This window comes from Amblyomma mixtum, chromosome 3 (genome assembly GCF_055824585.1).
Source record: "Amblyomma mixtum isolate Tamu chromosome 3, ASM5582458v1, whole genome shotgun sequence".
Lineage (NCBI taxonomy): Eukaryota > Metazoa > Arthropoda > Arachnida > Ixodida > Ixodidae > Amblyomma > Amblyomma mixtum.
This window is the reverse complement of record NC_143014.1, coordinates 101170121-101184219: the sequence shown is the minus strand read 5'-3', so window position 1 is coordinate 101184219 and position 14099 is coordinate 101170121. Positions and strand designations below refer to the sequence as shown.

At 45.3% G+C, this 14099-nt stretch overlaps 1 protein-coding gene across 3 annotated transcripts in view; it reads left to right on the top strand.

Annotated features, from left to right (window-relative positions):
- Glg1 (Golgi apparatus protein 1) overlaps nucleotides 1-14099 on the top strand; it is a 77917-nt gene that overhangs the window by 40481 nt on the left and 23337 nt on the right. For all 3 annotated transcript variants that reach the window (XM_089580438.1, XM_089580436.1, XM_089580437.1), the window contains 2 exons: nucleotides 6270-6422; nucleotides 12930-13148. In XM_089580438.1, coding sequence (XP_089436564.1) covers nucleotides 6270-6422; nucleotides 12930-13148 — 372 coding nt within the window. The remainder of the gene's footprint in view (nucleotides 1-6269; nucleotides 6423-12929; nucleotides 13149-14099) is intronic.

Below are 14099 nucleotides of genomic sequence, written 5' to 3'. Positions count from 1 at the left end.
GGTATATTTATTTTAATGCCGATTACAGCGCACGCGCATCCCCAATTTATTTGCAGAGCCATCGCTCATATGCAAACGCTCATTCATGTGCAAGCAAACATTTTGATTATTTTTGTTTTTAGAAATTTTTTACATGTAAAGCAACTTCGAAAATTGAGCCAGGCGTCACAAGTCGGAACATTGAGGCGATCACTGACCTTGCCTCACACGCGTCTGCATAATGCCGCTAGCTGTTGTCAGTCTCCAAAATAAAAAATGGCAAAAGAAATGAGTTTCGTTAGCGCGAACTTTACTAAACACTGCATGCTTAGTGAATTACAACAAAAACTGCTCAGAAATAATATTACGCGTGCAACATGCCAAACGTGTTTAGCAACAGGCAAAAGTTTACTTCACCCTGCCCATAGCAGTTATCGAGGCCTGCCGTTTCTCGTTCTCATCCATTTCATACACCGGACAAAAACACTTTTTAATAGGAAAAAGTGTATGAACGCATTTTTTTTTTCATATACTGGAAGATTTCACTATAGCAATCTCCCATCGATAGGCTTGCATTTTTTTTTTCGTTTTAACGTTTTTTCTATCGTCAACTGCTCGATACGAGCGATGAAAAATATTTAAGATTTTGCTGCATATAGAAAGGGTGGACCATTACCTTCAATATTTCCGTTACTGTACGTTACAATTTTCCAATATTAAATTTTTTCCCCCAAGAATGTAGGACATCTCCAGGAAATCTGTAGAATTCCACGGGCAGTCCTTGGCCGTCGATGTTCAGAGAACTATTGTGACAGCCCCAGACACAACAAGTTTCTCCACTCTTAGAACGTCGCGGAATTCACAGCGAGCGGCAACAACACTTTTGTGCGCCCGCGAGCAGGACGGCGCGTGCTCACAATGAAAGAGAGAGTGACAGCTGCGCGAGCAGCACGCGCATACCAGTCGACAGGCTGCTGGCTCAATGCACTCCGCCCGCGACGTGCCCGGACGGAAACGCCAAAATGACCGGCAGGGGAGAAGTGGCGCTGGTGCAGTGGCAGCAAACTTCAGGTGCGCTTCCCTATATGTGGGGCCTCGAACTGCTGCTTTCTTAATTACGATTGCGTTGTTGCACAGCTGTTGCTTTTAAGCAGTGACTCCATGACACTTGCTACGTACGCACCCGCACTCTTACCACCACTCTGCGTCAGGCTTCGATAAGGGGCCCCCATTTCCATGTGTCTCGTGCTAGCTCCCCTTCGTGCTCGCACTGTTGCGCTTGTTTGTTTAATGAATTTTACGTGGAGAAGAGTGGCTGGGGAAGCTGCTGTCAGCTCGCTCATTTCATGGAAGTCAAGGGAGCTGCATGTCCTTCGATTAAGAGAGATTTAGCACAGCGTTTTCCGCTTCCGTGGATAGCCGCTGTGCGTGCGCAGGTTGCCCCGTGCAGATCTCCCTGAGGGCGCCACACGGTGCTGGTGCCGGCCAGATGTTTTGTACACCTGCCCCATCGTACCAGTCAGTGCATGCACAGTGGCAGTGCGTGGAAGCAGATTGTGCTATGCTAAATCTCTGTATTGATGTACGCCGCCGTGCCACTTATGGCGCATGCGCACCACGGATAGTGCAGCCACAGACACCTGGCAGGTACGATCTGGGCGCCGCGCTTCCTGCTCGCATCTGTTGCCGCAAGCATGCGCAGACTGGCTCCAGCATGCGCGTGGGAGTGCAGGCACGTGGCACGGAGTTGGGGCTTTGGTTGCGCGCACCCCGCTGTGCCATCCTGGAAGAGGTATGGTGAATCGAAACCACTCGCAACATGAGTTCTGAAACATTGTTTGCTCAAGACGAATACTTTGAGATTTTGAATAACAAACATTAAGATTGAATTGAATGTTAAATACATTTACTATTTGGCCAATTATTCAAAATTATCGATTATTTGCACATGCTTACCTATTACAGTAAAACCTTGATTATGCGACTTTTAGGGGACTGCATGAAACTGTCATATAATCGAAAATCTTGCACAGATGATGCATTCACCTAATAAACGTGCCCGCTACTCTGTCTTTCAAAAATTAAAGTTCTTTTCCCCATGCGTTATGAAAGCACACATTTTCATTCTGCAAGGATTAGCTCCAAGACCACACGCAGCCGGGCTGGTGTCAAAGGGGCGGATTTAGACAAGCCACACATGCACTCTTGTCCCTGCGCATTAGTAGACATTACAAGCGCCTCGAATATGATGATTTAGGCGACGCGCCAGAAATATGGCTGCTCTGACTTCTCGAAGCCATTTCATGGCATACAGTATGACCATGCCAGTGACATGCCTTTCTGTTCAGACTTTCTCTAGAACTGCTGTCACTCTGCAGCAGCAGACAGCAGTGTTTGTACTAGGAATTTGCATCATAAAGGAAAAGAAAACATGATGTTCGCCTGCGATGCAAATGCACCGCTGCTGTGCGATGTGCAGCCTTCTGAGTGACAGTGTGCTGCTCACTCTTGGCTCGCTCTGTGTCGCTAGGCCTAATGTGCTCAGCTTCGCTAGGCAGTGCCGCAGCGGAAAGCGCTTTTGAACTAGCTGTCGATAATCATAGAAATGCCTAACCTTGTTACCGCCTCTGCTATAGCTTCATGCTTGTATGAACAAACTTTTGATTTCCCTAACGCCTTTGTCAGCAAAGCGCGCAAAAAAAAAAAAACTGGCCAGGTGAGCCACCTTGCACCAACAGCCGCAGTTTGCACACATGCAGTCCGAGCCCGAGCCATTGGTAGAACAGTCATTTCAGGCCGTTATGCGCTGAAACGCATCGTTGCGCACACGTCTCCATCTTGATTCCAATCTGGAGCCAACTTGGTTGACGTCTCGTCTGCCAATAAAGTGCTCCGCCAGCGTCTCTCATTCTGGACTGTTCCTGGTGGCTGTTGTATGAAGCGGGGCATATATATTTTTCCGTCATATAATCGGGGCTTTTAAGATCAGAACCAAAGCATGGCAACATAAATAAAGACGAGACAAACTAGGTAGATATCAGGGATGCTATAGCATGGTTGCAATTTTATGTTTGCTCTACAGCTCTACCCAATAACATGCTTCTGCGCGCTTGTTCGGAAAGATTTTTTTCTTTTTTTAAATTTTACTTTTAATTGCGTACTCAGCGCTCATGGGAGTGTCGATAGTTGATGGAAGGGCCACTGCTCCAATTGCTGCAGCACCGCCACTGGGAATGGCAGCGCTTGCGGCAGGTGTTGGTAGCTGATGGAAGAGCTGACGCCACTTATGCATAGTTTCTGTTTGGCTTTTGGCTGCTGGCCACGTTTTACCAGTTTTTAAAGGGTTCCGAAAAGGATGTTTGAGGTTGCCTATATATTATGCTTGCATTATGTATAGTACAGGCCACCAAGTGTTCATGCCGCATACAAGACCTCAAAAGAGAACCGATTATTTACAATATATCTTTAAAAATTCGCGCTTCCACGCCTCGCATCAACCTGCTGTGCTGGGCTTTCGCCCGAATCTGCGTGCAATGCGTCATGCAGCGCTCGTTACGTCAGTAGTGGAGGGCTGTCATTGGTTTGCTGTGATGTCTCTTTCTGACATCACACAGCTACCATGGCCGTAAACAAAAGCCCCCCCCCCTCCTCCTCCTTTTCCCGGACGTGTTGGCAGCCATCGGAGGGACTGAGTGGGTGGGGCCAATAAAGGAGTGCCGACATTTCAGCGTGCAGAAAGTGGCGAGAGGAGAGAGAAAGGAAAGGCATGAAGATGCGTAAATTCAAATTTTGACTACAGATAACTCAACTTTTTCAAAATGCATTCAAAATGCTCTTGCTGAAGGATATTTGTGAAGCGGCACCTGTATCATCCTAAGCATACTGCACCTGTATTCAGAGCCTGTTTCAGAGCCCCTTTAATGTAGTACTTCATCAATCATTTTTGCTCTGGGGCCAGTAAGCATTCGACGCTCGTTCTTGGCTACATGCAAGATGGCTGTCATTCTTTACGCTGAAGAAACAAACAACTGCATGCTGGGCAGCAAGTTCCACGCTTCAGACCGGGTGATGCAAGTGTGGTGGCTGCTGCAACAAGGCAAAATTTCCAGTGAAGTGGGGGATTTCGCTGGACGACGATGTTAGAACGATGTGCTGAGGGACTGCAGCAGCGATGGCGACAGCAACACTAGTGACGACGACGGCGCAAGTGTGGACGAGTAATCCAGTGACTAATACATTTTCATTTTGGAATATGCTCACGGGCACGTCCTTCTTTTCTTTTTTTTTTCCTGACATGTGATATGAGAGGGTCACCTTGCATTCAAGTCGACTTACAATTGTGTAAATACGGTACTTAACCAACAGTGGAACAGTGTGCTCCAGTGGAGCTCATTGGAGCCGCTACAGCTGCACTCAACAATGTTGTGGTCCATGTTTAATGATTCAGTGACTGTTGCATCAGTAGGGGTACAGGTGGGGTTGTGGTGTTCGCTATTAAAGCCACACACAAGAATTATTGGTTACACTGGCTTCAGTGGCTGCATAGCATCTTCGCCTCCATTGATGTTTGAAGGATTGGCAGAGCTCATTGCTGCTTGTCAGAAGCCTTGCTGTCATCTGTGTGATGGTGCATGGTGTATTCTAGAGCAGTTGCTGTCTGTAGTGCTGCTCTTTCAAATCCCTTGGCATCTTACCTTCCTCATAAGGCACCCCTTTCAGTCTTTAGATGCAGAGTTTGTGTTGTTCATGAGCTTTCTGTACAACAGAACTGCATGGTTTGCTAGATGCTCGCACACTAGGACGAAGAAGAAAAGAAGAACGTGTGTGTGCGTGCCTGCACTGCAGCTACCAGCAAAAAACTGAGGAGGAGGCGAAGAAGGTGCATAATTACCTAAATTAGTTGTTAATGAGGGACTTCCCATCTTTTGTGATCTTTTTTATTGACAAACTACAGCATTCCACTGACAAAGAAACTGTACTAACTGGAGACTGAGCCTTTATAAGCTAGAAAAGACCAAAAAAATGAAATACAGGTTTCACCGGCAAGTTTTGCAAGTAAATTGCATGCGTCGGCACTGAATTTTTTCCGTGGATCTCATTTACTTCAAAACAGCGGCAACCTATTTAAATTGAGTGGCGGGAAAATTTTTAAATTTAATTTCCTTTGCCATAAAGAGATTCTTACTGTTCTAAAAACCTTAAAGGGATACTGAAGCAAACTTTTGGAGCTGCTCTTTTACATGTAAACAAGGGCTTGACTGCTATAATTGATAAATGCGACCAGCATATTAGTGAAAAAAGGCGGATAGCACGTTTTTTTTCGCTATTTATTGCCGTATTGTTGCGTCTGGCGGCCGCCTGTGGAAGCTGCGACTAGACGTCATAACACCCGCGCGCCCACTGTTCCCGTAGGAGCACAATTGCCATCGCTGCTCGCGGGTTTTGGCAGTTTTGCGTCGGCAGCGTCGGAGGTTGGTAGCCTTATCGCTTGGTCTACCAAAACTGCAGTGCGACATCACGCGTGACACGACCAGTTGCCTGTTGGACAAGGGTGTCATGACATCACTCTCCACCTCGTGCCGGCCGGGAGGACTTGGCGCGCGCTCATAAAACATCGAAAATAAAACCATCCGCTGAAAAATATGCGAAGTGACGACTAGATTTCAGTGTAATTACATTCCGAGAGTCCATTTTCAGTGTTTTTTTTTTTTTTTCAATTTTAAGATTTTGCTTCAGTATCCCTTTAACATACCCAGGAAGAGCCAGAGAATAACATTTTACTGAGAACAAGAATTCGATTGAGTCATCCTCATTGTTTAAGATTGCACCAGAGCAGAGCCATTGTGGTGTTTTTCACTGCGTTGGGTGCCTCAGAAGTTGCAACCAGACTTGATGAATTATACCAGCAGAAACTCTGGCTGCTCAAATTATCTGGTACAAGTTGCGTTAGAAATTTCAGAACCAAAGGTAATTGTTGAATTAACTGGGGTTTCAAATTAACTTATTCTACATTGCAAGGTTTTTACTGTAGACTGTTCATGAACTTGATTCTGTTTATATGCACAGCATACTTTATATGCACAGAATACCCATACCAGTATGGGTATTCGCCAGCGTGACCGAACGGGGAGCTTTAAGAGTTTTGTGAATGCATGTTGGGCGTAGTTGACCAGTGGAGTAAGTTTTATGAAAACTAAAAATGGTGGCTAACATTTACATTAGCACAGGGCCTCTCTTTATTTATTTGTTATTATTATTATTATTATTATTATTATTATTATTATTTTCAGATGCTGGAGTGCTTGAAGGACCATAAGAATAAGCTAACACGCGAGTGCCACATTGCCGTGTTCCAGCGGGAACGTTTGGAAGCAGAAAGTGTAGGCTTGGACTACAGCCTCACGCTGGCATGCAAGCCAGCCTTGCGTCTATTTTGCCCAGAGGTATGACAATTAGCCTTTCTTTGATTAGTGTGGATCTGCAGTATTTTTTTAGTGTAACCATAAATTTCTTTTGGTGCTGAAGTGTGTTGCTGATGCAAGAAAATAATATTTTATAAAATAACTGGTACATAGAGACGAAGCAAATGTTTCGTAAAAATGTAATGATTTTGAGGTTTATAACGCCAAGGTGGCTGAAGGTCAGAAGACGTGCAAAAGGTTCAGTAAAAAGAACAAAATGTACTCATTGAAGCCTAGAAGATTTAATGTGGCCATTTCAGGTGACCATCACGCTTTAGTGTAGTCTGCATTCACATTCTGTGAAACGTTGTCAAGTAGTAGTACTTGTCTTTTCTCAGGCAGTGAGGAACCGTGCTTCTTTTGCAGATCAATGTTGTTCTTGTTGGTGTTATTTTATGTTGTATATTGTGCAGCTTTTTAAAGTTCCTCTTTTTGAATGGTGTTTCCATGGCTATACATCGTGCCTGCTACAAATTGTACTACAAATTTGCTACAAATTGCGGGTTTCCGATTAAGTTGCACCAAGGCTGCGCCAATATACTATTCCAGCAACCAAGAGTCATGACAAATACGAAAAGGCTGACTACCCCCTAACATGCGCAAGCATGGTTCCTTATCTCCCGATGTTTAATGAGAAAGATGACCAAAAGAATCTAACGCCATCCCGTTTTGCTTTCTAGGCCTTTGCCTTCTATTGTTAGTGCATAGTATGCTCTTGTTTTGCACATCTTCTTCAGTGGTGCTGCCAACACTGTACCGCATGAACATGATGAATGCCCTTTAAAAAAAAAAAAATTGCTGTTAAGAGGCTCAAATGGTGTTAAATTTGAGTCCTACTTGATTATCGAGTTTTTTCACAGCACTGTCGTGTGTCTCATAAGTTCAGTGTGAGACTGAGAGAAAGGTTTCAGATGCGCTTCAGCTGATAGCTCGATTCCACGGATCTTATTCATGGTCGCTGTAACAGCGCTGTCAACATACTAGTGTCCGGTTTGTTTGTACAGAAGAACCACATTAATTCGAACGTCAGCGCTTAATGTTGGTTCATATAAATAGGAGTTGTAACTAAATTGAGCCACTTCAAATTATGGGTTGGCATTCTCTGTGGTTCGGCATACGATGACATAACGCTTGCACATGTGCACTCGTGATCTCGAGCTTGTGCCATTGCCGGACGTCTTCTGACACGGGAGCTTGAATTATTTTAGGGTGCAAGGAAGTTCGAACCGAGTGTCGTTGTAGCAAACACTTAAAGAGGAAATAGTCAGGGGTTCAACGAAAGTTCGTCTGGTTTTATATTGGTTAAAGAAAAAGTATAACAGTCACTGATGGATCCTGCATCCTGCAATTGAGGACTGCCAATCACAAGGTTTTTACCGCCCTTTTACTGCATCTTGATGATCTGCTTCTCTGTGGAGGCCACTCTGTGCTGTATCATATAGAAGGTATTCCACCGAAATATCACATGAAAACCTTTTTAGTGAAAATATTATTGTGCAATGTATCTACAAAAGCCAGCCTGCGGGAAGCAGCGCTTAGCATGAGAACTGCTCTTAATTTTCCTCATTTTATGGTGCTCGGCTGCTGACCCGAAAGACGCGGGTTCGATCTCGGCCGCGGCGGTTGAATTTCTTTGGAAGAGAAATTCTCGAGGCCCGTGTACTGTGCTATGTCAGTGCACGTTAAAGAACCCCAGGTGGTCGAAATTTCCGGAGCCCTTCACTACTGTGTCCTTCACAGCTTGAGTCGCTTTGGGATGTTAAACCCCCACAAACTATTAGAAGAATCGGAACATCAATGCAATGGCCAAAATCTCTAACTGGCTTCCAGGGCAATTGCCGAGTATGCGCACGTACACGGACACACACATGATGTCGACTGGAATAACACTGCAGTTTATCCAAAGAGTGAAATTTGACAGCACGTCTTTTGCTTAAGTCATCATTCATCCAAACAACGCCTGATAGCATGAACCAGAGGAAGGGATAATGCCACCCATTTACACACAATCATTACGTCATGTGCTGCGCTTTTAAATTTCGACTGCTTGTCCTGTTAGCCTCATTGTGAACAAGGAACTCGTACGGGTTCCAGAACCTCATTTTTATTTTTACTTGGTCTGTGACAATTATACTTCTTCAACTTGAATAGGAAGTAGCAAACCACATGGGAAGCACATGGCAACGCCGAAGCCATCTGTAGAGGAAATAGCAGTGCTACTTAAGTCATGCTTCAGTGTTTCTTCTTTGTTTCGTGTCGATTTTGCGCTGCTCTCTTATGATCCTGGTCATTGTCCTTTTAAGCTGAGGATCAGTCTTTGAGCTGATGGTACATAGTCGTTTGCACTTCGTAACTTTGTTAAGATTAGGCGAAACTAAATACCCATTATTATGGATACTGGCTTTGAAAAAGTAAGGACCAAGAAGCATTTTGTATTTGGTGTGCAGTCCTTACTTTGTGCAACACTGCCATCTCTATTGGTTCATGGTCACAGCATAGCTTTGTGCCTTGCATTTCACTGCTTCCTCGTCACATGATAAGGATAAAGGAATTTGACGTTGCACATGTTCACGCATGCACGATGCAGTTGCTTTGTGCCAGCCTGCATAGAATGACTGCGCTGGCAATAGTGAATACTGACTTCACCACTTATCTTTGCTAAAGCATAGTGATAATACTAATAAATTCTGTAGGCATCTTTGGATGCATGGGGCTAAACAAACTGGAACCCTGAAGTTTCTAATATTTCAGAATAAATTCCAAATTCCACTTGAACCAGTGGCAGTCCCAGAGATTGGTTTTAGGGGGGGGGGGGGGGGGGGAACGGACTTCCATATACAAAAAAAGAGAAAAAAATAGAAACAATTTTTATTTGAATTTTATCTCTACAACAATTTTTGTGCACTCTTTTGTTGAAAAATAAATGGCGAACGATATACATGTTATACCATAGCTCACGCTCTGAATGTTCACAGTTGTGTAAGCAATATTCATTCCGATGCAAGGGGAAAACAAATTGTCGGCTGAGATATCCCGCCACGGCGGGTCCAGGAAGGTCAAAGCACCGGCCTGGGCATTTCACGAGCCCGGTTGGCTGTCTTCATTACTCAGTTCGGGGAAGGGGCTCCGTTCCGACCTCGGGCCTCTCTGACAAGGTCGCGCTCCTAGTCAAGGCAACAAAAGGGATGATCGCCACGCTGGCGTCGCTGTGCCTCATGGTGGGTAGGTTGCGGTGGTTTATTTTAAATAAAAAATAAAAAAAAATGAAGGAAAAGAATGTTGCCGGCTGCGGCAATTGCTGTCTAATAGACACCTTTAGCATACCGTGTACCGTATTACCGTTACCGGTACCGGAGTACCGGGTGCCCGCCCACCACCGCTGAGCCCGCGCTGATTGGTCCCGATGCTACACGCGCGCGCGCAGCTGCCGGATACATGGCGCCATCTGGCGCCGTCAAGGCGATCTGCGCATGCGCATTGGCTGCGCGCGGGCGCCCGGTACTCCGGTACCGGTACCGGTAACACGGTACACGGTATGCTAAAGGTGTCTAATATCTTAAGCACCCGAGCTGCAGCCGGCGGAGGTGAAATGGAAAGGGAGGATAGCAAGGAGAAATATATAGGGGAGTGATAGCAAGAAAGGACAGAGGAGAGCTTTGTACACTTTTAATAAAACACAAAAAGTAATCAAGTTCGCGCCGCTCGCGCGCAAATGTCCAGGCTCTGTCCGAAAATAAGTGCGCACGAGTGGTCACTGTGCACAATCATTTACAGAAAATGACAAATTGTATATACGTAGCAGTTTGCATGTGGCATCTTGTCTCGAACTAACCGTGCACGCGGCACACTGTACGAGCGACCAGGGAGGGCGCCCGGCCGCGTACCGTCCGAGGTAGCACTCACGGAGCGTTCATGTCACGCGTGCACTAACTGGCAAAGAGCAGGCGGGAAGTCAAGCCCGCCTGCTTTCCCATGGTGGGATAAAGACATGAATGGGTGACTCCCTGCCGCCCCGATGAGGTTGCTGGCCACCCGAGCCGCAGGAGAATGACACCACCGCCGCCAAGGCAAGACAATGAGGAGCTAACACGGTGAACGTACAAAGTAGGGGTCTACTTGACTCCTCACTCACGAAAAAGCTTCCAGTTTTCCAGTTCTACGTCAGAAATTGCATCTCGCCCCATGAGAGCCCGAAAACAGACGTTCGGGAAGATGTGCAAAGGCTTTTGGGAGGGGAGGAGGCACCCCCCCCCCCCTTAGGACCGCCACTGACTCGAACTATGCAAGATTTTCAACATTTTATTGAAGGGGATCCTTGTTTCAGAAATTGTTAGTTGTGGGGTCAATGTGTTGCATTTGATTTTATGATTAGGTGATGGGGAATTCGAAATAAACTTCATTGTAGTAGACATTATGTGCAGGTCCCTCCAACATGAAAGGAAACAACCAGTTTTCACAAGGAGGTGAATTCTGAGGTTATTTTTCTACTAAAGTTGAAAATGACCTTTGTATATTATACGCTTAGTAGAAAACCAGTTAGAAAACAGGAAAAAGCATGGTTGTCATACATAATAACTATGGAGCAATCATTAATTGAGCATTCGAACTTTGGTTCCTTTTGTATTTGAGGGGCCTGTATTTATAGTAGCGTGCAAAATGCTGCAGTTCTAGTGTTCTAAGGATCATTGTGGTATTGAAGTGGTGGAGTGGCGGTGAATGTAATGCATAATTTTATTGTTGCCATTGGCACTAACATGGCTTTGTGGTATAGATGTTCTCTACCTTATGTTGTTGTGGAACTGCTTCCAGCATTAATGCAATCCGCCTTTTTCACAAGATGTGGCGCCCTCTGGGGAGCAATGCTATTGGTTTAAAACAAACATAGAAATGGCAGGTGTGTGCTTGACAGCTGCTGCCGTCTGTTGCATGTGCCTATCACTAACAAGAACTGCGCATGCGCAGTAGGAGCTGGCGATTTTCTTTTCAACTTGTGGAGCTGGAGGAGAATAGGCGTTGCATGCGCAGAGTGGTCTTGTGAAGAAGGCTGATTGGTGGTGGTGTGTTTTTAGGGGCTGTCTCATTCGGGGTGCACAGCTGAACTGTGCTGTGAAGGAGGGGAGTAAGGAGTACAGTGAAGGGTGGTATGGTCTGGTATTCGAAGTTCTATGTCCTGAAACTGGACATCACTTGTGAGAGGCATTGTAGTGGAGGGCTCTGCATTAAGATTGACCACCTGGGGTTCTTTAACGTTTAGCTCACATGTGCAGCTTTTTTTCTATTTTGGCATCATTGAAGTGTGGCTGTGGTGACTGGGATTCAGACTTACAACCTCGTGCTCAGCAGCTGAACGCCGTAGCCACCGAGCCACCATCGCAGGCTAATGCATTTCTAGGACAGTGTCAAAGCGGGGACACATGCGCGGAGAGCACTGTGAATTCACATCGGCGCACCGCGTGCTAGACTGGTTCGACTATTTCGCACTGGTAAACTGCCTGCATCAGATCGAATAGATATAACCGGCCTCGCTGCATGCAGTGCACCACACTGGCGGGCAGCAGCAGCCAGTGTGTGCACAGAGAGTGCCAGTGTCACGATGACGTAAGGGTGTGCTTCTAGGGCCGGCCTGCCGGTCTGAATGCCGGCCACTGGTGTCAGAAAAATGCACTAGTATTGTTTCTTCACTTTCATAACAGGCCCTGGGATAGAGGAATGTCAGAAATGAATCCTTTTTGGAGATTGTTGACCTATACCAAGTTGCTGATAGAAGTGATAACTATGATACAAGGAAATTTCTTCCTGTAGCTGCTTTGCTACTCCTGAAGGTGTCGTGGAATTCAAGTATATCTTTATTAGATTATGAGATGAGTATTATGAGATGAGGCTCATAGTAAAGTAGTGACGAAAGTAGTACCTTTTTTACAGCGCTGGCCAGTTACGAAGCACCATTCACTGCGACATCGATGCAAAACCAGCTAGTCTTAGCTACTACCAGGGAAGCCAGAAAGCAGTGTAGTTCGTCGCCCAGCACTCCCGCAGGCATGAATATAGCAGGCATTCTTTCTGATAGCATGGCTGTTTTGTCTTTTCTGGTGCGAACTTGAAGTACACTGAGCTAAGCAGCACTCAGACACTGCTGCGTGGTGGCCAGGTGATCCTAGCTGTTGGCAGAGCTTGAGTGAAGCGGCGCACCGGTGCTTGCTGCTCCTTGTGTCCCTGCTTGCATTGGGGTGGCAGTTCGCTAGCGGTGACCTGTGCGGTGGCCGGCCAAGTTTCCGCGCATGTGTCTCCTGCTTAATTCTTCATGTGCAAATTATAGTTTTGAATGGTGCAAGCACACTCACATACAAAATTTTATTGCTCTAAAATTGTTACCTGCCTTGACAAAAAAAAAAGAGTGCTGCTTCAGTTTTGTTTTTGCTTAGTATATACCTAGTGGGCTTCACTGTACACAGGTCTCTAAAATATAATGTACCTGCACCATTCTTCTAGGTCGAACCAAGCCATGCTCTTCGTTGCCTAGCAGACCATCGCAAAGAACCAACAATGGACGTCCGCTGTCGCAACATGGTGCAACGCCGCTTGGTGGAACAGAACACAGACTACAGACTCAATGCTCAGTTGCAGCATGCTTGCCGTATGGACATTGCCAAGTTTTGCTCTGCCCTTGTTCTTGACAAGGCAGCGGAGAGCACAGAGCTCCAGGGAAAGGTTGGTTTTATGGCTGTCATTGTAGATAGCTTGAGAAGCTAGAATAATGCATGCTATGTTTTCTTGATTTCTTCTACCTCCGTCTCTAAAATGTCATGGTCTGTGAGGTACACCAGAGCAGATGGGTCTGGCTAACTTCGTTACTTGACCTCTTAGGACATCTCAGTTTCTTAATATTTGGGCATTTGTGTAGTTTCCTGTTAGAAAAATGCAGGTCTTCTGCCCAGGAGCCTACACTGCGATTTCAGTACACAAAATATAGAACCTTCAGCTGTAGTTTTTCCTGCAGCTTGTTTTGAGATTGATAATTTAGTCATCCATGAGTTGGAGAATTGACTTTGTATATTAGTTTTAATTTTGTTAATGAAGTATGTTGCAAATGCTAAAGTTTTGTCCCAAAATGCAATTCAAATTTTGTTGCTTTTTACCTGTTTTATTGTTTTTTTTTTTGGCTCGAGTGGATATCTTTGTGTGTGCAGACATCCAGACATTTGTCTAGAGTGCTTGAACAGCGTATTGAGGAGTACACTGGCGTCATTTATGAGTGGCCTAGGGTTCGAAACATCTTTATCGTGCATGCATGCACATTCTCATGGATTGTGTTTAACTTCCCATGTCTCTAAGCAGTATATTGGGCCTTCCAGGCAACAGCAGTTGTAAATGCACAATTGAGTGCATTGGTCAAGTGCTGCAGATAATTGTGTGGATGCCTGTGCAGTCTAAAATTGTTTTTTCTTAGTTGAGGGAAATTTTTTAGTTGGAAATGATTTGAACTGCTCTGGCAACAAAATGTTTGTTGTGTGCAATTTAGAGTACAACTTCATTAAATTGAAGCCTTTCTGTCCTCAAGAAATGTTCAAGTTGTGTGACTTCTGAAATCCAGAAAGGAAGCGAAAAAAAAAAAAAGTCTGATTATCAGTGCGATCCATGTGACAGAGTATGCATTAGCAT